The 24,838-nt window shown below is 30.0% G+C and overlaps 2 protein-coding genes across 2 annotated transcripts in view; both read left to right on the top strand.

The window, feature by feature from the left end:
- LOC107449005 (E3 ubiquitin-protein ligase-like protein poe) overlaps positions 1-2,469 on the top strand; it is a 52,135-nt gene extending 49,666 nt beyond the window's left edge. Inside the window, exon 49 of the mRNA XM_043052964.2 lies at positions 2,301-2,469. Within this exon, the coding sequence (XP_042908898.2) occupies positions 2,301-2,374 (74 nt within the window). The 3' untranslated portion in view covers positions 2,375-2,469. The remainder of the gene's footprint in view (positions 1-2,300) is intronic.
- Positions 2,470-12,603: 10,134 nt separating this feature from the next.
- On the top strand, positions 12,604-24,203 carry LOC107449006 (ribosomal protein S18). Its single transcript, XM_043050493.2, has 5 exons — positions 12,604-12,743; positions 12,948-13,046; positions 16,502-16,588; positions 18,806-18,999; positions 24,100-24,203. Exons 1-5 carry the CDS (start codon positions 12,741-12,743, stop codon positions 24,176-24,178), a joined length of 462 nt encoding a protein of 153 aa, XP_042906427.1. The 5' UTR covers positions 12,604-12,740; the 3' UTR covers positions 24,179-24,203.
- The last annotated feature ends 635 nt before the right edge of the window (positions 24,204-24,838 follow it).

Below are 24,838 nucleotides of genomic sequence, written 5' to 3'. Positions count from 1 at the left end.
ACTAAGGTGCTCTCAAAAATTTGATTAATGGTCTCGTAAAATCAAGAAAATAAAATATATTGACGAAACACGTTTATTTGCAATCAAATTTATTACCATTAGCTACAATACTTATTGATTGTACAGCTATTAGAAACTATCAACAAAGTTTTCTTTGATTATCACTCATTGCACACTTATCACACAACAGTATGTCTTTATAGCCATCTTTTCTTTTATCGCTAAAATATTTAAACCACTTAAAAACATACATGTTTACAAACATTTGAAGTGTCACTGCCATTGCTTTATCTAATTTGAAGCAAGAACTTCACAAGTTATTTTATTTCATAATGACATGTTTTTTCTCATTGATCATTAATTTGGTTGTAGTGCTAGTTTGAACTTGCCTGTTAAGACTTGAACACTAGAGGGATTTAGCTATTATATATCTTGCTACTTCATACATCTGTGAAGCATGATATCCCAACCGGTGTCGTTATTCACTTATGGGATCATTCACTGAACTTTCTGAGAACACCTCAGAGGTAGATATTAAAAATATTCGGTCATTGCTCAAAGGGATCAGTAACTAAAATATATTACTAGTCCAGATACATTTTGATTGGTCCATGTGAATGTAATGTACCTATTATATTTTTTTTGAAAGTTAATGAAATGAATTTAAATTGAAAATTACTATACTGAGAATATGACAATTATTCCATTTTGTGACAAAAACCAAGTCTAAAAAATTAAACAAAAAAGACATACAGATTACAGAGAACAAAGGAAACCAGTGGCGCAGCTGGAAATGAAGAACATGTACCCCATAACTGGAGAAGGTAAAGAAGGCGACTTATAGTGGTTTAGATAACAACACTTTGGCAGGACCGGATCATATCAAAGTAAAGTTTCAGAAAGTTAAAGAACCTAAATTAATGAGCGAAATACACAACATCATCTCCAATGATTGGTCAATGGACGAAATGCCCATTGAATGGGAGGGTAGATTCTTCATACGATAAAGGATCCTATATGTCCTATATTCAAAAAAGTTTTATTTTGGAATGTAACAGCTATCGAGGAACCAATAATCTTTTTAATACATCTTATTAAATCCTTTCACATATTTTAGCAAAACCATTAATACCTTTTACAAGTTGTTAAGGTANAAAAAAAAAAAAAAAAAAAAAAAAAAAAAAAAGAAAGAAAGAAAGAAAAACCTACTAAAGATCAGATCCACAGCATAAGTCAAATTCTGGAGGAAAAAAAACTATCAAATATAACATAATTACATACCATCTTTTTGTTAATTTTAAGTCAGCCTATTAAGAAACTAATAAACTTTATAAAAATGACCCTGAACAATATAAAATGCAAGGTTAAGTTAGGAACAAAACTAACTGAACCTTTTTACAAGGAGAAAGGACTAAAACAGGGTGATATTTTTCTATTACATCTTGACAGTTATTTAATATTGCCTCAGAAAAAACAGTGAGAGATTTGGGCATACAAACATAAAAAACAATTCTCTAAAATTCACTGTAATTATTAGAATTTGTTGATGATACAGGTATTTTATATAGAAGTAAGAAAAAAAATTTGAGCTAAAAATTTAGGTTTAATCGTCAATGAAAAAAAGACTAAATTCATGTCAGTAATAAGTAAAACTTAGATTCATGGCCACTGAACTGAAAATAAAAGAGTTTGATCTCTTTAAATACTTGGAAGTAAACAATAATAATGATATTTCAATCAAAATCTATAGCAGTGTAAATATGGCTAGTAGATGCAATTTTGGTTTTAGAGGATAGTTCATATCAAAGTACTTGTAGGGAAACACGAGAAACACAAGATATTAGTAAGTTTTATGTATGAGTTCTGAACAATAAATAAATCAGAAGAAAATAGACAACATGTATTTGAATGAAAGGTCTTTAGAAGAATTTTTTGATTCAGTGAAGGGGAATAAGATACAACTTTAAACTATACAACAAATTCAGGCAAACAAATTTAGTGAAATTTATTAAAATTCAACAAATGAAAGGTCTTGGTCTTATCTGAAGATATGACATGAATTCAGTAGAAAAAATTACTTTTCAAAATCCAGAAGAGGAAGGAGAGAGAGAGAGAGAGGTAGACCATGTTGAATATAGTTAGAATATTAAAGATTGACCTTCTATACTATTTCTAAATAATCTAAATCCTAATAATCTCATGTAAATGTAATGGATATGTAAATTAAATTATCCAATATATATATANATATATATATATATATATATATATATGAAAAAAAATGTTCTCTTCTTTTTTAGATCTTTTGCGAGACCTACCAGATCCTACATGTTTTCTGGATAATGTTCTTCTTTCTTTGGATTCTCGTGACTAATTAGAATATCTTTGTACTTTATGTTTAATTTGATGTTTCGTCGTAGAATAATGTGCATAAAAATTATTTACCAAAATAAAATTTTAGAAACTCAAGCGTTCTTTTTGTTATTTGATAATTTTAAATAAACAATCATTTTAATAAATTTGCAATTTTAATCCTATGTTTTTGCTTATTATAATTTCTTGTGCGAAATTAAAAGTTTGAAATTCATCACATCATTATCATATTTCAACTTCACATTATTTCGAGTTAAAAGATCTAAATATTTCTTTTAGGATAGAAATGTTTCAAAGATCTTTTTATTATTCTTTCACTAATTTATTATTTCTTTTTATGTATAATTTTTTTAAGACACGAATGGAAAAGCAACTTAATAAAATTTTATATAACATCTTATCTATATTAAGTAAACAAGTAATCTTTTATTTGGACATACATTAAAAAAACTAAAACATTAATCTATTTATTAATACTTCACAATCTTTGTATGAACTTAATGAAATAGTATTGGCATTTTAAATAAAAAATGTGTGCAATATTACAGCATAGATAATTTTTCTTAAAGCAATGTAAATTGTTGAAAATGTTATTTAATTACAAATTATTTCGGTTTCATTAATCCTATATAAATAGAATATGGCTGCCACCCATGACTTTACAGTATCCTGCTGAATCAATACTTTTCATGGGGTCTCTGAACATCTTGCATTGGACGGAGTATCCGGCATTTGTTTTGTCTTGCATTTGTTCAGTTTCACAAAAGTTACATACTGCTGACTCTCATCCGCAACCCCCTCTCTTCAGTCATACAAGAGGAACTTCTTATTCTTTTAAAGTTTGAGAAAAGGTTGAGTTTGTTTCAACTCCTCAGTCTTTAATCATTTGCTTTATCAAAAATTTTTTATTCCTGTTTAATGCCTGTTAAGTTAGTTTTTTTTTCTCTCTCTATTTTTGCTTCTTTTTTTAAAAAAATAATTCTTTACATAATAGTTTCTGTACATTTGAATGGAACACAGTGTCAAGGTACGAATATAGCTTTTTCGTTTTTAGAGAAAAATCCTTTTCTTAATACTAAAAACAAAAGTTTGATAACAATTTTGTTACTTTACCATTATATAATAACTTTTTGAGCAATTTACAAGATTATATTCTGTTATAGTGGTGAAATTTTAATTAATTTGAAAGGGTGTTAGCTTTGTTATTTGATAAAATTCAATAAATGTCCTTGATTATATTTTTGTATTAAGTTATTCTAATTCTTGTAGTAAAATTAATAGCACCTGGTAGCATAAAAATTCGAATGTTTCATCAATTACCACAAATTTTCTAAATTTACTGCCCTTAAGTTGATTGGTCTTTTGAGAACTCCTGAGAAACTTATAGTAGCAGAAAAATAGTGTTTTAGGTAGAATTCATTCCCACAAAGACTGGGATTGAATCTTTTAATGATTTTTTATTTATTTATTATTATTATTTATTTATTTATTTTTTTTTTGTTTATTTTTGACGTAATAAAAGTTTATGAAACTGAGTGTGCAGAACCGTTTTTTGGCCACCATCCTGGAAAAATATCAATTATTAAAATTAAATTTTGTTAAGCGAAATGTTTAGAAAGATAAAAGTGCAAATGCTTAATATACGCTTTTTTTTTTATCTTGAAAATACATTTAAAAAAATTTTTATTTGAAAAAAAATGTGTAATAACAAATTAAAGGATATTTCAAGTTGGAAAATCAAATATTGGTTTTTTGATGCAAAATGTTTAGAATGATGAAGCCAATTTTTTAACACACCAGAAAATTCTGATTGTGTAAACACATGTTTTAAGTCTGCCATTTTAAAGAAGTTGTGAAAAATCATATATGTTATCATTTAAATTATTTTAAGTTGAAAAAGATTAGCATAGTGATTCTATGAATAAAATTAAATGTAGGCTAAAAATTGAAAATAATATACTGTCAAGAGCCATATTTTTATAAATCAGAATGTGCTTTTGAATACAAGCATATCCAATATTTTAATGTGGCTAGCTAAATCTAACAGTCTTCTTCAATTTCTTCTAATTCACTTTCTTTTAGTGTAGTAGTTGTGCATTCTCTACTAGAACTATTACATCATATTACTTGTACATTTCACACCAGAACGTCATTGTGTACTTTTACTATTACCACACTTGTAATTTAAAATAGGTCTGTCATCTAAAGTTCTTGCTAATAATGATGTATCACTTTTTCTTAATAACTGAGTTCCTGGATCAAATAGACAGTTCAGAGAAGTTCGCTTTCAATTTCTGCAATCTTTCAGTTTGGCATTCTTTGAATTAAGAATACTGCGTTGATATGTTGTGTTACTTTGCCAATAATTTCTAAAAGTCTTCATAGTGTCAGCTTTATCTTTTTAACTAAGATAACAGTTACAGAGTTGGAAAGATTTCTAGCGTCAGACATTTCAAGATGTTTTTCACTGCTAGCTCGAGAGACATTAGTAAGATGTCTCATAGCATAAATAATTTCACAGCATACAGGGTGCCTACATTCCCATGTAGCTCATTAACTATCACCCACAGGGACCGACTTACAGATTTGGGGGCCCCGGGCACAGATGAATTTGGGGGCCCCAGTTAAAGAGCCGATAAATTTTAGTTAACATGCAAGGTCTTAAACTAAATATTGAAAAAGTATTTTTCAGACCATAAAAATTGCAAGTAACATGAAACCTTATTTAGAAGTACGTCCCCCAGATATTCAGAATTTAATTTAGTGAAATTGTTTAAAAAAATACTAAAATTTAATAAATATGTCTAGAGGTTTTGGCTAGAATGTTAAAAATTATGAAGGAAACAAGATATTTGTACCCAAATCTAATAAAAGTAATTGAAGTCTGATAAAAGTAATCATCAACATTCGAAAATTTTTAAGATACCATAAACAACAATGATTAACTAATGCAACAAGCTTCAGAGAAATTACTAACAGAAGTTTATAGCTGAGTCTTGTAAAAAGAATGGCCTTGCACTAGAGCATTAAAAGTTGTTATAATACTGTAATAAATAATGTCAATAGCAAATTACTTTGCTCTAGTGTGAGTGCGGAGTAAATAGTAATGATATAATGGAATAATGCAAGTACCCCATTCATGAAATTTGATAGTTGTCCCTGTTCTAAACATTCTTTCAAAGGGATCTTCTACACAAGGTTTTGTATTGGCCATGTAATGTAAAAGATCATTTATTGGGAAAGGGGGCCTCTCAAATGTTGGGGGCCCCGGGCACGTGCCCCAAATGCCCTCCTGTAAATCAGTCCCTGATCACCCATGCTTCTTCTGTGCGTTGTTCACACCTCGAATTTTTGTTGATCACATTAAAATATGCGCAATAAACATATTTGTTCATATTCCAGGCCACAATCTACCAACGAAAAATGAAATGACCAGCACACAAGTAAGCTAGCTTGACTTCATGTTTTTTTGTTTCAATTTTCTTATTTCCTGTAGATATACCCTGGCACATTTTACATAATGATATATAGTACTGATGACTAGGGGCGTCACCTCCAGTCAAGAAGCAAAAATTGCTTGAGTAGAAGCTTAAATTGCTTATGTGGCAAGATTTTTAATAAATCCAAAAAGATAATTATAAATTTCAATTTCAAGACGAATAGTTTTCAATATTTTCATTCCAATAATTTTTTTCTTATCGTTACAAAATACTCTATTTTGCAAAAAGAATAGAAGTATTTTCCCCTAGTTCCAGAAAAAAAAAGCCAAGGTTAACATTTGGCAAGGTTGGACTAAGGATAAACCTGAAATGATTTCCCTTGAGCTCCTGCTACTATGTTGGACCCTCCTTGAAGATGAAACGCTGGTACCCCATATTCATTTACATTTACAAGCGTATAGAAAGAATTTAACATAACTTTATAACATATTTTATTGTAATTTCTTTCATTCTTATCATGAATAAAATATTTTTACAAAATTGTTGAATCTGACTGACGGCAGGAAAACAAAGCATTGTTTCAATTACTATAGGAAACATCACTGATGCAAATGTAATGTTGGACTTCTCCTGATACGTGTTTAAATCCAGAGGTGTTCCTTATAAAATGGAAGAAAGAGAGAAAAATATTTTAATGCAAAGTGACCCTTGATCTTTGTATGTACAAATTAAAATACAAAATTTCGCACTATTTGCTTCGTAATATGTATTTTATAGATAACGCTGTTATGAACCAACAAAAGTAATTCTAGTTACAACAAAATCAATTTTCTAGAATAGGAAACTTACTAGGTCATTTATAAAACAAAGTTTTTAAAAATGAAGCATAAAATGCTTAACTTGCTAATAAAAGCTTGCAAAACACGTTTCAAATTAGAAAATGAAGAAGTCAGTAAGAGTTTCTTGCATTTCCGTAAAATTAAAAATAGTTCATTTTAAGTAACTTCTTATCCAAGTCAAAAATTCGTCATCACAACGGTCGAATACGCCATCTGAGAGGAAGACCGATTCTATGTCTAGACCCTTCCCTCTCCATCTACTACGATATTCCCCCCTTTCTTAATATTTTTTGTATTTACTTGTCAAAAATATTTTTTTAAATTTTAACGACGAATTCTTTTAGAACTATGTCCAATGTAGTTTTCAGTTCCTTATAGTTTCCAAACTTAAAGGTTTTTAATATATTTTAAAATCAAGACAGAAACTTACACACTACTATCTCCTATGACTCTCCACGCGCTAATGGTGAAAGCATGCGAAGTGTTGCCATAGTTGGAGAGTTCTGTTTTACGTCAACTGTAACCTATTTCGATCTCCAATTGTTAAAGATTCCCTCCAGACCCCATATTTTCTGTCTGGGCAGGGGCGGATCCAGAAATTTTTCCTGGGGGGGTCGTAGACTCAGATTTCGTTTTAATCTTTTGGATTATGATTCTTGAAACAGTGAAGAACATAATTAGATGGGGAAAAAATAGATTTTACCGACCTACCTAGGTGCATATGCCCCCTTAAATAATTTTTTAAATATTTTATTTCTTTTGTAAACTATTAAGAAAATAATTCTTTTTTTCAATTGAGGGGGGGCATGACCACCCCACTGGATCCGCCACTGTGTCGGGGTCCTTCCATTAGGAATATTCAGAAATTATAATCCCTCAACACTTTTTACTGAGAAAAAAATTACTGGTACTAAGTCATTATTGTGAGTTAATAAATATAATTGTCAAATATATTTTTTCATATATATTTAGTTAGCACTAGTCCACTATAGTATAAGTGTTTTTACATTGCATTTGCTGCAAACTAATTACTGCTAATAATTTGGAATTATAATCCATCTTTCTTTCTTTTTTTTCTAACTCGTCTTTATCTGCGGATTTCTATCTAACGTCAGACTTGTGTGTAGAAATCGTGGAGTTTTTCATTTCAATCTTGCATCGTCTCAAAGACAATTTCTGGTTTCTTAGAAAAAATAGCTGTTTCCTATAATATACTATATAATGTATATAAATATGTATAGATAGATATAGAATAAAAACTATAGAATAAATAGCTGAGAGCACAAGTGCTCTCAGCGTTAAAACGATTCTCCCACAATTCAGAGCCCATATAATAACTCTCCTCATAACGACGCACCCCCCCCCCCCGTTGAAATGTTGGTCAGCTTTGCTCATTAGTTTCAGATAATTCTTTTTACCTTGAAAATAACTTCTTTGATACTGATTATTAAAAAGTATGCAATGTTACAAAATATATTGCTATTATTCATACTTTTATTTATTCATTATGCAGTAGAGTAATATAAGTTATATTTCAATGCTTTGAATATATGTTCGGCTCATTTTGAATTCATCTAGGTTTTCGAAATAACCAGACGAAATGAAAAATATCGAATTTAAAGTTTTACTCCGATTTTATGTAAAATATACCTAAGGCTTTGTTGAAATGAAAAGTATTTTCTGGTAAATGCAATGCAAAAACACGCATATGCTAATTTTTATTAACTTACAGTGGTGAAATTTTACCAGTAATTTTTTCCAGAAAAATCAAAAATGTTAGGGAATATTTCCATATCGTGATATGTCACACCCACTACAATCTCCAAGTAGGTTCCCGTTCGCACCTTTCTAAATCAGACATCATTTAGCACTCCTTACCGCATTCAAATTTCGATATTCTTTTACTTCTTCGGCAACCCCATTTTCGCGCAATTTTATTCTTTTATTTAACATTGATCGTCTTCATAAGTTTCGATTTAAATATTTTTGAAGAATAAGAGAAGCAAAAAATAATAATAAACAAAAATTACGATGGAAAAAGTTTATCAGATAGCATCCACAACTTTGTCAAAAAAAGATTTGATCAGTTCAAACAAAAAGAGCTTGTATTTTAAATTACCAGCGGGTGACCGAGCTCCGCTCGGAGAAAACAGGTATCGAAGTTAACTCGAAGATTTAAATTTTCAATTGTGATTTATCAAAACAATACATGCCATAAGAAAATTTGTGAAACCATTGGTGAAAAGATAACCGGTTAAAGTGCACCATTGTAAACTATCTAAACAAAGTTTGGAAAGGGAACTATTCTATACAAAGGTAAAGTTTGAAAAGTCATAGGAAATAAAATGTAATTGATAACAAAAAATTATACAATTAAAGACACTGTTCACAACGAATTCGTAAATTTGCTTCCGTTCATCCGCTTCTTGAAAATTCTTGTCCAGGAAAAGGCGTCGATGAGAGAGGTATTGTCGAGCATAAAAGACGATGTAAACTCCGCAGGAAGACGCGTCATCTTGGTGGTTGTAAGCGTTGCGAGGTTTCACGATGCATCCTTTCAGCTTTTCATTCGTAACAACGGTATTCAAAACGTGTCGCAGTATTTTTCTCAAAACAGCATCGATGGGCAGCGGGTTGTCGACTGGATCGCAGACTAATAGTTGACGTTCTCCATAGCTTGCTTCGTAAATTCCTAGCATCCAGTGCTCGCCTCTATCCATTTGAGCTCTCTTGTGAATGGGAATGAGTAGCACGTCGAATCCTTGTTGAACGCCGTATAGATAGTTGGAAGCCTTGTTCTGGTCGCTGATATCGTTGAGAAGAGCCATTCCTTCATAAGCGCCATCCGCTGTTGTAACGTAGAAGCGTGCGACAAATTCAGGGTGAAGTACGGCAACTTTGACGGTCGGGTAAGCTTGTTCGGCGTAATGGAGAAGCATTCTGACAATGACGGTATCTTCTAGTTGTCCATTTGCGGGTAGAATTGAGTTGATCGCTTGTTGTTCCAAAATTCCGGCTCCTTGAAGAATTTCATGTAGAGGTGCGTTCTGCATGTTGAAAATGTAGCTTGAAATCTGATGAATGTTGAAATGTCGGACTTTGTTGACGGTGATTTTAACACAAAAGTTAAACTTTTCTCCACTTTGATAAATGTAAACTAATGCGAACCTTACAATTAAATTATTAATTCCTTCGTATATTATTGGTTTAAGTTGTCGAAAATTAATATTTCAATTGTAAGGTTCGCATTAGCATACATTTATAAGAGTGGAGAAAAGTATCTATAGCCATTATGGCGAACTAATAAAGTTTGAAAATATCCTATCTGTAACTCCGAACTGCTCGACCGTAGCGCTTCAAAACCGGCGCCAATCGATTCCTCGGGGCCAAAAACCCCAGACCCCCAAGTTTACCGGAGTTTATTAATTCTGGGGCGATTTTCGACTTGGCAACCATTCCTCGTATTATAGTATAAGATTTAACCGCAGTTATACAGGCATCACATCGTTTCTTAAGGGACTTTATTCTACTTAGGGAATGGATTTCTTTTCTATTTTTAATAGTATACCACAGAACTTGAAATTTTAACTCTTAGTATGCAGAGCCATGAAGAGTAGGGAAAGTGAGCATCTACTCAGGAACCTATAAGGCTTTTACGTTGATAGTATTAAAAAAAAAAAAATTATAATCTAATAATTTTAATTTTCAAAAATTGCGCAGTATTGATAATTCAAAAACCTTTTTGTTTTATGATAACGATGAATTGAGAAAGAAGCAAATAGTATCCTCACGTCTAGCGAAAAAACTTTATCAAAATTAGAAAATGAGATACATTTAAAAAAATTTTTAAGTTATTTGATCGGGACCCTTAAATAAAAAAATAACTTACTCGGTTTTTTCGCTAAATTGTTAATTTTAGAATTTTCATACGGCTATCATAACTGCTTCTTAATTTTATGTTTTGACTTACTTTTTTTTTACGTCTATTCTAAAATATATCTTAATGATCACTATTAACTTAGAAGATAATGGTAAGAACTACTTTTTTTATTTAATATACTATTTATATTTTATGAAGTATTTATGTTCATTTAAAAATTCCTGTTTAAAGTAATCAATTTTGAAATTAGCGTAAATCATTTTTGCATACGAAAATACCAATAAAAATATTGTTATTTTAGAAGAAAAAAAACTATATTCTTAACTAAATTGCTAAATTTATTAAAAACGTTTCTTTTATTTTTAATATACTTTTTCATTGAACCACATTCGGATTTTTGACGGGGAAATTTTGTAATCCAAATTTTGACCACTTTCCAACTAGCCAGTGCACTCAAATCTCTTTTTGCAGCACTATACCTGGTGGCAAAATTTTCGATCAGCTTCCGAATAACTTACTTATTCTAATTTCAACTGCAACTTTGTGTCTCAGAGCAAAATAAATTTTAATCTTTTTCTGACCACCACAAGCAGAATTTCTCTCTATTATGGTTTCTTAAATTTATAGTTGCTAAATATTTTAACCACTTTTTGATTAGATAGGGTGTTTAAATTTGAAATGGAATTCTGTGTTTGATGAAAATGCAGTCGAATTTCTATTTAACGGACATCTATTTTACGAATTTCTCTATTTTGCGATTTTTTTTCGAGGAACCAAGAACATTTTAGAAATTTCTTCGTAAAATAACTTCCAAATAGCGAAGTGAATTCTATATTTAACGAGCTTTTCTTTGAGCTCCACTTTACCTTTTTTTAAAAAATATTTCAGAACATTTCAAACTTTTTAATACATTTTATGAGGAAAATGACCTTGAATTGATTTTCGAAGCCACTTAACTTTTAGAGAAAGCAGTAAAACCCCTTTCCCTTTTTGTTTGTATTTCAAACGAAAAGCTCAGACAAAATTAACGGATTTTATCAGCACCAATTAAACTTAAGAAAGCATGAGGTAATGTATATGGAATGCATGTAGTATGTTTAAAATTACATAAGTTTATATATAAAATTATAATTTTATATATAAACTTAACTTTTTTAGTTGAAAATGTATGTAGCATGATATTGTAACTTAATAATGTTTTGCCCTATTTTTGCTTTCCTTGCAGATTTCTTTCATTTAGATTTATAAAATAAATCGTAGATACGAGTTTATAAGATAAAGGTGTATCAATTGCTATTTTAATTATTTCTAGGGTTTATGTCCAACTGTACAAGTATCATAGTTTTCGGTACAGATCTAAAGAGTGTAATATCTTAATTAATTGTATTTATATACAACTCAACACCTATGTACAACTCAACTCCTATGTTCACAACAACCGGGTTACGATGTTTACTCGGTAACCGATAGCACCAAAATGTTATTGTAATCTTCAATATCCTTATTAAAATATAATTAAATCTTATGAGAGTATTCTCAGTATTATTGTAAATATATAAATACATCACAAAGAGATTTTATTAAGCTATTTCACCGTCTAAGAGAACTTAATACTCATCCGAAATTTCGATGAAATTTGAACTTCGTCTTTACGATCAGTGCTGATTTTTGTAGCATGATCTGCGGCAGAAGAAACTAAAAAAACCCACAAGAAACTAAAAAAAAAAAATAAAAAAAATATCACAGGAGTGGGTCGACTTGAGGGGTAAAATTCATAGCCACCGCAGACAAATCTCCACATGAGTTTCTTTCCCTGTAAATTTGAATTTGTTTTATTCGAAAATCAAAACCAGTAAGAATGACCTTTAAGGAGTATTCCCACTGCATGCGAAGAGCATTTGCAAGTGTTAGGATGAACTGTTTTCATATGCACGAATTGCATAAAAAATGCTTCTTGAAATTTACGGCTTCAAATCAGTTTGCATTTGCGAGCAACAGTTTTATGAATGCAATTTTTCCCTGCAATGAAAAGAACCCTTTGAAAAATTTAGCCAAGGCGCCCTCTGTATCTTATTTCAATCTCTCATACTTTTTTTCCGCATTTCCCAAAGATGGCAACATTAAAGTCCTTCGTTTCATTCCACAACATCCGCTACAGCCTTGTTGCTGCATGAACCAAAATCGAATTAATATTCGGTGAACTCAAATATGGTAAGTGCAATCCTTTTCAATCTAATTATTAAGACAATTTTTGAACATATATGCTTCATTTTTCGTTGCTATATGTGTTCTTTTTGCTTATGGTAATTATATTTAGACAAAAAGTCAAGTTGAATTCTTATGTATTTATAAGTTTTTATTTGTGTGAGTAACATATAACATATTTTAAAGTTTTAACTTAATATTCTGTTTCAGTCTTTGGTAATACCTGAAAAATTTCAACACATTCTTCGTGTTATGAACACGAATATTGATGGCAGAAGAAAAGTTATGTTTGCGTTGACCGCTATTAAGGTATGTTTTTTAATAATGCCCATTTTAAAGCATGCAAAATTCTGACTTAGAAAGATGTTACTTCATAATGCAATATTGCTTTTTTTGAGATTTAAAATCACTTATTGCCCAATGATTAGAACTTAGTTCCGGAGAGAAAAAAAGTTAGATCTTAAACCCCCTTTCCCTCCTCACCCGTTTTCAATCCTCTATCTCTTCTACTAACATTTCTTTACTTTTACTAATATTGTCCTCTTTTTCTCACTTGATCTAATTTGGATTCTCTGTGATGGAAGATTATGAGATCTGAGGGCAGAAAGAATTATTATTTAAGATAATTCTAGTTCTTTCACAAGGTGTAGTTTTTAATCTGTAATTACTTGAAGCAGTTCTATATGCATCGATTTTTAAAATAGAGCATTATTTATATGTTATTTACTGTGTCTTACAAGTGGACAGCAAAGATTTCATGTTTATAATTATCTCTTCTGTTATTTGCATTCTCCATTCCCTCAATTGTCAAATTTTGAAATTTCCTCTTATAAATTAAGTTAAGATTTTATGGCACCTGTTTTGCTTAAGAAATTTGTCAATGCTGATTTTTATAGCATCTGGTTTATCTTTCATGGTGTAGGGATTATGTCATGCCATATTCTAGAACAGGGGTTTCCAACTCACATGAGGCTGGGGCTGCAACTTTATCAAAGTTTTATGTAGGACTCTTACATTAAATATTACTGTCAGATGCTTATCAAGTTGTACCAAACAGAGGTATTGAATTACAAATTAAAATAAAAAGTTGATTTTTGAAAATATTTCATCGCACATTCAAATACTTTGGCTACAATAACTTTAATTGCGCACCCATGTATTAAACAATTAATTTGCAACAGATATCAAGTTGTACAGATTTTAAAACCCTTAGATTTTTACAAAAATTATCCGCAAAGAAATGACAACTTATATATTGTAGTTCGCGGGCTGCCTATTGTTAACCACTGTTCTAGAAGTTTACCGTTATGGAAATCTTGATTATTTATGTTATGAAGCTGAGTTTCTGATTTCTTTTAAATATTACAAAATTAAAAATGCTTTCCAAATGAGCCAAAATATGGATGAAAAATTTGACAGCATTTTTATGGCTGTTTAATATAATTTCAACACAAAATAAAGCATTCAGTGAATTAAATTTTTTTAATACTTAGTTGTATCTTAATTTGACATGACTGATAAAACCATGATTAATACTGGATAAAATCATCATTTGATAAAAACTATGCAATTCTTCAGTGGAGAGTCACTAATCTGATATTTTTGGATTTGGCAGATTTTCTACATTTTCAATATTTCGAATTTTCTAGTATTGTAATCCATATTTACATGATTTTTATATATAAAATCAATTCTTGTATTGACCTGATTTAAAAGCTACAAACTACGATTTGCGAGTTAAAAATATTTTTATTCCTTAATTGTATTTGCACAATTGTAATATCAAACATTGTTTTTCATATTGATATGCAATGTAAAAGCTACGCATTTCAATTTTCTCGGACGCTATCTAAATAATGAATTAAGTTTCATATGCTCACCATTTTAGATTCCAACATTGCAATTCATATAAGGACTAGTTTTTTAAAAAATTAGTTACCCTAAAGGTGTGATAGTCTTCACGTGTATGTAGTTTAATTAAAAATCTTATTTCAAAAAATGTTTGTTAAACATGAAACCTGTGTGGTTTATAAATTAGTAGTTTTCAGGGTTTTTCCCTTTGTGTCAGTCACCATTGCAATATTCCAGAAATGTTCACACAAGTTTACAAATGTGCAAAATATATCTCTTCTGGAAAGGATTGCTATACTAAACTGCAATGTTTCTTGACAATGGAGAAATATGCTGTGGGCAAACGAAGAAAATAGTTCCCGGCGCGATGTCTGTATTTTGAGGTAAATTACGCATTTCACAATAGAAATATGATAAGTTATCTTAACCCACACATATATAGCGTTAATTTGCTATAATTTTCTTAAAATTTTATATATTTTCAAATTTACGAGCGGCGCATCGCGGAATGGTATCTTTATTTAGNTTTTTTTTAATACTTAGTTGTATCTTAATTTGACATGACTGATAAAACCATGATTAATACTGGATAAAATCATCATTTGTCAAAAACTATGCAATTCTTAGGTGGAGAGTCACTTATCTGATATTTTCCATATCAGGGGTCTGTCTAGGTTTTTCTGAGAGGTACCTATTTTGTGAAAATTTAGACATAATATGTGAAAAATTAAAAATGATACTAAAAAATCAACACAAAAACATAGTAAAAATATAGATTTATCGTTTCTTAAGGAAATAAAAATAAAATTTTAAGAAAAAGTACTTTGTGAAACTACCGTTTTTCCTAAATCTGAATTTGTGAAAATACTGTTTTTCCTAAAATTGAATTTGTGGAGGTACCGCTAAACGGTAGTAAATTCAACGTGGACAGACCCCTGCATATTTACATGATTTTTATATATAAATCAATTCTTGTATTGACCTGATTTAAAAGCTACAAACTGCGATTTGCGAGTTAAAAATATTTTTATTCCTTAATTGTGTTTGCACAATTGTAATATCAAACATTGTTTTTCATATTGATATGCAATGTAAAAGCTACGCATTTCAATTTTCTTGGACGCTATCTAAATAATTAAGTTTCATATGCTCACCATTTTAGATTCCAATATTGCAATTCATATAAGGACTAGTTTTTTTAAAATTAGTTACCCTAAAGGTGTGAGTCTTCACGGGTAGGTAGTTTAATTATAAATCTTATTTCAAAAAATTTTAAACATGAAACCTGTGTGGTTTATAAATTAGTAGTTTTCAGGGTTTTTCACTTTGTGTCAATCATCATTGCAATATTCCAGAAATGTTCACACAAGCTTACAAATGTGCAAAATATATCTCTTCCTTTAATCTGGAAAGGATTGCTATAAAATTTTCATGTCATTTACATAGGCACATTGTCACAATTTCATTGTTTTTGTAGATTTTGTTACATTTATGACAGGCTTGCATTACTTCCTCTTTGTAAATGAGGTTATTCAATTTACTTAATCAATTTTGAATTTATCTAAAAATTAATAACTTCATTTTTAATAAAATTTTTTTGAATGTACAAAGGTGTCCTTTGAGTGCCGTTTAGATATTTTTGAATATAGAAATTTGTTTAGATTCATAGTAGTTGACATTCATATTGTTGGTTGACATTAAAAGTTTTTTCTTTATCAGATAGCTTTTATAGCTTGCCTTTTTTTGACTGAACCTTGCCTTTTTCGCTTCGACATAGTTGGCTATATTTGAAAAATTTCCATGTTAATTAGTGCATTCTAAATATAACATAGATGGTATAAATAATATTTCAGGAAATTTTATTCCACCCTAAGTAGTAATTAGTTAATCTTATAACATTTTATGTTTTTTAGGGTGTTGGTCGAAGGTTCTCCAATTTAGTATGCAAGAAAGCAGATGTAGATTTAAACAAAAGAGCAGGAGAGCTTTCTGATGAAGAGGTAAATAAAGTTATTACGTTTATAATTATATTGTTATGCTTATTTAAGTGTTAATTTATGTAATTATGCTAATTTACTTGTTATAGCGGAGAAATCCACTCTGCAACAATTAGTTTTGTCTCAAAAAGTGGCTTATTTAATTTTTGTATTTAGTAGCTTTAAAAACTTTTATAATCCAACTGTTGGTATTAAAGCTCTTCTACAAGGCAGAGAAAAAATGGCTAAAAGCTGTTATGTTTCTCTCTCTCCCTCTCAAACTCTGAAAATAGTGATAAAACTGTACTACACTTAAATTTTTTATTATGATGTTTAGTTTCTGAATAATGAAATTATAATATGAAAATAGTTTTTTTTGGTCGTTGTTCAGGAATCTGTACATGGTCTCTGGAATGTAATAATGACTCATTTAAAATAGTAAGTGCAAGATAAAATGTTAAATCTGCCCTTATCCAGAAAATTTTAAAATTGAAACTATAAGTTGTAATTTTTTTAGCTTGAATAAGTATTTTTTTTTTTAAATACATAAGTTGCACCTATGAGCTGTTTACTCTGCTAAAAGTTTAAACATTCGTGATGGTGCTAAAGTAAAACAGTGATAGTACTGCTATCTGTTTTATTGCTGATAGAATTTTTCACTGTTACATAATTAAAAAGAGTTATCAAAAGTTAGCAATTTTTTTTTTGTAAAAACTGTAGAAACTGAGAATTTTTTTAAATTAAAAAAAGTTCCCTATATTTTTTTTTTGCATGTTTAGCTGTTTTAATTTAATAAGTTTGCATAAAAATTTTCTATTCTCCAGGGAAAATGTTTTGTTGTAAATTTACATTTTTATACCAATGTATGTAAATTCCTAAATTAAGCTAGTGTTCATTTTATTGCATGATTATTTAACTTTTGATAGTGTAACTTTGAATTTAGTATGCTCAAAAGTAAGGAACAGTCCTAAAACAAAATCATTACATTTTCATTTATTGGTCTGAAAAACCTATCAAGTAGATAAAATTGTCACAATATTTGAAAATTGTGCAAATTGTAAGATAACCATTAAGAAATTTTTGAAATCATTTTCTGCCTACATGGATCATTTTATATCATTTATGATTATATGCTAGGAAATGATTTGTATATTGTGGTAGAATTACCACTGTGGTTATTAAACATAAATTCAGTAGTGTATAATACATTAACTCGATTGTATCTCGAGATACCCTTTGAATAGATAAAGGTTGTCATTGTCGACAACTACGCTCCCTACATTGATTACCTGTAATGTGATGTGAACTGTTTGTCTAAGATAGCTACTCTTCTAGACAATCGTCTGGAGCTGTGGCGTTGACTATGGTAACGAGGTATGATTATTTCAAGTAGGGGTGTGGGGTCCCTCTTTAGGACTGGTTTCGATGAGAGAAAGAAGACCTCTTCATCTAAGCTACCCTCCCTAATGTGCCCTCTTGTTTCCATTAAACCAGACTGCAACAGACATTGTGGCGGAAAGAGTACCTATCTAAAACAAACAGTATCTTACCTTGTCTGTTAAGCTTTCGATGGATGGTTAACATTGAGCAGTTAATTTGCTATTTGTGAATGTGACATAGTCCTCTTCACGCTGTTGTTTCTCAGTCTCATTTACGCACAACAGGATCTTGCACGCACTTGACTGCTAATAGCAGCACAAGAGAGGCCACACACACAACCATGAACTTTTACAGCTCTCACAACAAACGTTCAAAACTTGGTGACCTTAATATATAGGCTCTCACCACAGTGAAAATCCAGTGAACTTAATACAGATTCTATAAAATACTCATGCATTTATCTCTATAAATATTTTAAAAATGCATTTAAAATTTGAGTTTTTTTAATTAAAAACAATTTTGTAAAATAATTTCAGATACTATAATAATAAGAAAATAACTTCTCATTCTTTAAATTAATAATAAGATTAAAAACATTTCTTAATTGAACCCGTTTAATTTTATTTTTTGTGAACATGTTCAATTTTTATTTTCTGAAGTCATGAAAAATAAATAAAATTTGTGCATTTTCTAGGAGACAGTGTGTGTTGAAAAAGGACTTTTGTATTTTGAATAATTTTTAGTAGTTTTTGTTCTGTTTGTTTTAGAAGTAAATACTTGTTCATGATTTTAAACCTGGGTTAAGAAAAGTTAATTGGTTATTTTATTATTTCGTTTATAAATTTTTAAAAATCTCTTTAGGTGGAAAAATTGATCACAATTATGTCTAATCCCCGGCAATACAAAATTCCAGATTGGTTTCTAAACAGGCAAAAGGACATTAAGGATGGTAAATTCAGCCAAGTTACTTCAAACGGTTTAGAAAACAAACTTCGTGAAGATTTGGAGCGTCTTAAGAAAATCCGAGCTCATAGAGGATTGAGACATTACTGGGGGTATGTTTGCTTTTATTATTTCAATAGCTTTTTACTGTTTATTTAGTATTGTAAAATTTTATTTTTTGTCTGTGATTAATATATGAGTTTCATAAAGTTTTTGTTAAGTAAATTTATTTTTTGGAGGATATAAATTTCATTCTTTTTTGCAAAAGACTGATAGGTGGTTGATTTCACAGGGTACACAAATTTCTACTGCTGTTACTTTTTACCTACTTTTCTAGGATTTTTCATTTGTAATTGTGTGTGGCAAATCATTGTGATATTAAATATTCTGTATAAAGTGTTTTTGATCATTTTATTTTCTTGCCTATGATGAATTTATCTGAGCCAATTACTTAAAGACACAATGAATGGTTACTCAATGATAGAGCTGAAATGGCATATAAATTTCTGTAATATCTATTTTTCATATTTGCAAATAATTTTCAAACTTAATTTTTTTGTTAGTAAGTTAGAATTTGTGCATTTACGTGCACTGGTCTTTGAATTAGTATCAGTAATGTTGGTTATTTAAAGCTATTCATAGTTCATCAACTAGTAGTACTGAAATGTTCCTTAACCTAATTTATTATAGATATTTCAGCTTTCAAATAAGGTTGCAAGGATGTTCAAATGTCATATATTTAAATATTTCTTGAACTAGATGTTAATTGATTTAAGATTGACCCGTGCTCTCTTAATTTTTCATTTGTTCTAAATCTTAGAAATTGTAGTTCTTTTGTTACCTTGAAAATTGTGGTTTTCATGGATGTATAGCTGTTTTCTAAGTAGATTTCTGGTCTGCTGATGATTACAGTTGTGGCTCTGAGGCTACTTGTGTAGTTAATTTCTTGCCACTGCCTCCTAGAAGAAAGATGTCTCCAGCTATCTGGCTGATGTAGGCTGAAGCATTATACATTCCATTATCGCCTCACAGTTTCTTTTGGGACTATGAGTGGGGAGATAGACCGTGTGAAGCACAGTTGTACTCGTAGAATTTTGGTGTGCTAGACTGTTCTGGATAATGCCTATCATTCAACGAAAATTGCCATTTATTTTTGTTACCTTGAAAATTGTGGTTTTCATGGATGTATAGCTGTTTTCTAAGTGGATTTCTGGTCTACTGATGATTACAGTTGTGGCTCTGAGGCTACTTGTGTAGTTAATTTCTTGCCACTGCCTCCTAGAAGAAAGATGTCTCCAGCTATCTGGCTGATGTAGGCTGAAGCATTATACATTCCATTATCGCCTCACAGTTTCTATTGGGACTATGAGTGGGGGGATAGACCGTGTAAAGCACAGTTGTACTCATCGAATTTTGGTGTTCTAGAAATTCTACTGCTGTTACTTTTTACCTACCTTTTTAGCATTTTTCATTTGTGATTGTGTGTTGCTAATCATTGTGGTATTATTCTGTATACAGTGTTTTTGGTCATTTTATTTTCTTGCCTATGATGAATTTATCTGAGCCAATTACTGAAAGACACAATAAATGGTTACTCAATGATAGAGCTGAAATGGCATAAAAATTTCTGTAATATCTATTTTTCATATTCGCAAATAATTTTCAAGCTTAATTTTTTGTTGGTAAGTTTGAATTTGCGCTTTTCTTTTAAGTGCACTGGTTTTTGAATTAGTATCAGTAATGTTTATTTAAAACTATTCATATTTCATCAACTAGTAGTTCTGCAATGTCCCTAAACCTAATTTAATTATAGATATTTCAGCTTTCAATTGAAGGTTGCAAGGAATTTCGGTGTGCTAGACTGTTATGGTAGTGCCTATCATCATTCAACAAAAATTGCCCCTTTTTTTGTTACTTCTTGAAAATTTTGCTTTTCATGGACGTATAGCTGTTTTCTAAGTGGATTTCTGGTCTGCTGATGATTACAGTTGTGGCTCTGAGGCTACTTGTGTAGTTAATTTCTTGCCATTGCCTCCTAGAAGAAAGATGTCTCCAGCTATCTGGCTGATGTAGGCTGAAGCATTATACATTCCATTATCGCCTCACAGTTTCTTTTGGAACTATGAGTGAGGAGATAGACCGTATGAAGTACAAATATACTTACAGAATATTGAATTCCAGAGGTTCATTCCTACATCTATTCTTTCTTAGGTTTTAATGTTTACACTCAGTTGTTTCTTCGTGTCAGATTTTTATCGAGATTAAAAATTAGATCTTATTAGGTTAACTGCTTGTTGGAATATACATTTATTAAAGTGCAATTTAGCAGGGATTTTTAGCAGCATTGTCAGGAGGGGGGGGAGAGCGATTGTGGTTTACTGCTGTGGCTCTAAAAAATACTTAGTGAACAATTTCTCTATACTGTTAGCTAATTTATTTAAATTTACTTGGTTTGCTGAGCAATAATATACAAGATGTTGTCCTTTGTAATGATAAAAAATATTTCGTTTTGCATTGACTTGTCATTTTGGTAGCTTTTAATTAGCATTTTATGAAACAATTGGCTGAATTTTTTTGGAATTATCTGTGGTTTAGCAAAACATTATGTTGTAAATAAAGAAGTTTCTATCAAATAGCCTTAATGAATGTTTCTCTAATTCTTGTTTATAAGTTACTAGCTTTTTAGGGAAATATCCTAAAATTAGAAATATAAACACTATTATTTCTTTTAAAAGATAAAGTATGCACCATAAGGAAGACAAATGCACAGCTATCTGGCTAAATGAAAATACACAGTTAAGAGTTTGGAAAATTTTCTTTTTTTGTCCAAACTGATATATTTTTTTTTGTGTCAAATTGTGCACAGTGTATCTTTTGCCATAAAAACTAGAAACTGTATTTTTTTACTTATTGTTCCAAATTTCAGTAAAGATTTGATATATCAACATGGTTTAGGCAACAAAAAAAAAGTTTTCTGGAGTTTTTCTTTTGAGTATGTTATTGTGAATTCAGTGACTTTAAAAGGTGATAGCATTTTGTGTTGTGTTAAATTTTTTTATTATCCTGGATGCATTGCTGTTGTCAATATGGCTTTCTGATCTGTTGATAACAGTTGTGGCTTTGAAGCTACTTGTGTAGTTAATTTCTTGCCACTGCATCCTATATAAAAAATGTCTCCAGTTTCTCAGCTGATGTAGGCTGAAGCTTTATACATTCCATTATCGCCCCATAGTTCCTTTTGGTGCTGTGAGTGGGGAGATAGACCGTATAAAGTACAAATGCAATTTGTTTATTATATGGTTGATAGTCGTCTTGATTTTTCTGGCAAGATATTGTCCTGCGCATTTAGAGCTGTATGTGAAATTCTGTTCAGATCATCCTGTTTTCCGCAAATACAGATCTAATTATATCCAGGGTCGTTTCGAGATAGCTAAACCCCTACTTTATGGAAATCTTGAACTCAATTACAGATTTTTTTAATAAATTATTGGTAATAGGGACTAATACTTGTTTTTTAGTTAGAATAGAATTGTAATAAATATATGTTTGATCTTGAACTGCAGTAGGACCCCGATTTTCCAATGCCCAATGATACACTTTTGTTATCTGACACTCATTTGTTTAAATTGTTCTGACATGTTTTAACGTGATTGAAGCTTGTTACCAGATAATTGTTGTAGTTACAATCAAAATGTGTTTTCTAACAGAAGACAAGATTAAAAAATTTACTACATATAGCTATTTCATTTGAATAATTTTAATCACGGTGCATTGCTAATAAACTAAACTAAAACCTACGCTTGTAAAGCTGTCCTTATTATATGACTTTAGATTTTTTTGACCTTGCCCTATTCAGGAGGGTGTTGGTTCACTTGGGCTTTATAATAGTGATCCCCTACCTGGCCACCGGTACCAGTCCATGCATCAAACATTTTGGGCAGTCTCATGCTCATTGAATTCTTTCAATTTTACTTACGGTGGTGTGGTTGTTTTGGGTTTGTGTGAACTTTTTTGGGAGAAGGGTTAACTGGTAGCTGAAAGAAGTCCCCAAAAGCCATACCGATGCCATAATTGAAAGCAATTAAAGTGGTAAAATAAAATCCATCTAAAGTATAACATGGGTCATTGTATCATCCCTGCCGGTCTGAAAACTAAGAGCAGGGTTAGTGTTAATTTATTTATTGATTATTTTTTTTTTAAAATTTTTCATTTGAAATTTTGGTTTGCTGATTTCATTTTTTTTATTATTATTTGAAACTTCGTGAATATCTGCTTTTATTGCGATTCATATTCATGCTATTTTAATTACAAATATGAATTTTTATATTTACCTGATTTGAAAGTTACTCATTGTGAATGCGTGTTTGAAAACATTTCGATTTGTATTCAGGTTGATTTAAAATCCACTACTGTTAAAAACATTTTTTTTCTAAAAATTTTTATTCTGAATATAAAAATACCTGTATTTTATTTATTTTGCATTACAATTTCCTTTAATGTACTCTTGTGAGCAAATTTTAATTTCGTTATATGCCATTATTTAAAAAAAAAAAAATTTTTTTTTAAAGAAAATGTTCTGACTTTCTTTTGGTTCACTACCTTTTTCATTTTTTTCAAAACTTTTTTTTTTATAGCTGCGACAGCATGTCAATGATGAATTAATTAGAGCCAAAGTTAATTAAGACTTAACATATGGTTTTTAAATGATAGAGCTGATTTGACATTTGTTTTTTCTATCTGACATTATTTCAACATCTTTTTGTGTTATAAACTTTTCATAAATTTTAAACTCTTTAGGTATTATAGTAAATGATGTATTTTGTATGTTTTATTTGTTATTCATATTTTTTATGGGGACTTAACTTTTTGCTTCAACTTTAATCCAAACACTAAGCCTTACCTTTTTTTTATTTTTAAATATCATGTAGTAGGATACATGTTTATGATGAATATAGCAGAGCCAAGCCAATAAGACTTATAAATGGTTATGAAATGATAGAGCTGAATGACATGTATTTTTTAAAGTGCTATTTCTATCTTTTTTTGTTGAATAGATAAAAAATTAAACTTTATTAATTGTTTAACTAAACCTTGTACTGAGTAGGGTATATAGATTTGGGTTGCTTGGATATAGTTATGAATTCAAAAATATTCTTATCCCAAATTAAATTGATAGCTGTATCGCAATTTAATTTTGAATTTTATTTTTTCAGCCTACGTGTTAGAGGTCAACACACAAAGACAACTGGAAGAAGAGGCAGAACAGTAGGTGTATCTAAGAAGAAGAATTAATGTTAATAAATTTATTACACTCCTATACTGTGTTTTTTTATCTTTTATACTTATTTAAGACATTTCATTTTTCTTTCTTGGTTGCGAGTATATCAGCATTCCTTGAAATAATTTCAATGATTGTAATTATTTCAAGGTAAGCTTTATTAAATTTACATTGCTCAGTTGGTATATCTGGAATTGACTGCAAAATTTGATTTAAAATGTTATATAAGTTTCAGAGTATTCTTCATTTGTCAAAAATTAGATCTGAAATCTCCTTTTCTTACATAAAAGTTGTTTTCCCTTATTATTTATTTTTTTGTTTGGACTTTTAATTAAAATACACTCAATTTTTCTTAAATAAGAATATTCATTTTAATTTATTTAAATGAATATTGTTTAATTTTTTATGTTTAAATTTTTTATTCTTTTTCTGCATTTAAAAAAATTGTAAAATAAGTTAGTTTTAGTGTTTTAACTTTTACACAACTCACTGAGAGAATGTCTCATACCTATTTTCTAAATCATTTTAATCGTAGGTATTGGATTATCATAATTTCTGCTATTCTGGACTAAAAAGGAAATATTTGTAAACAAGTGTTTAAGATCACAGTAAATTTTCCAGAGAGGGAAAGAGAATTTTCTGTTAAATGCTTCATGATTTGAGTTAATGCATTT

Source organism: Parasteatoda tepidariorum, chromosome 4 (genome assembly GCF_043381705.1).
Source record: "Parasteatoda tepidariorum isolate YZ-2023 chromosome 4, CAS_Ptep_4.0, whole genome shotgun sequence".
NCBI lineage: Eukaryota > Metazoa > Arthropoda > Arachnida > Araneae > Theridiidae > Parasteatoda > Parasteatoda tepidariorum.
Note: the sequence above shows the minus strand (reverse complement) of the source record. Positions and strands in the feature narration are given on the sequence as shown.

Coding starts and splice junctions, on each gene's coding strand:
- LOC107449006 (XM_043050493.2), top strand. Junction 16,589..18,805: donor GAGAGCTTTCTGATGAAGAG/GTAAATAAAGTT, acceptor AAATCTCTTTAG/GTGGAAAAATTGATCACAAT. Junction 19,000..24,099: donor GGATTGAGACATTACTGGGG/GTATGTTTGCTT, acceptor TTATTTTTTCAG/CCTACGTGTTAGAGGTCAAC.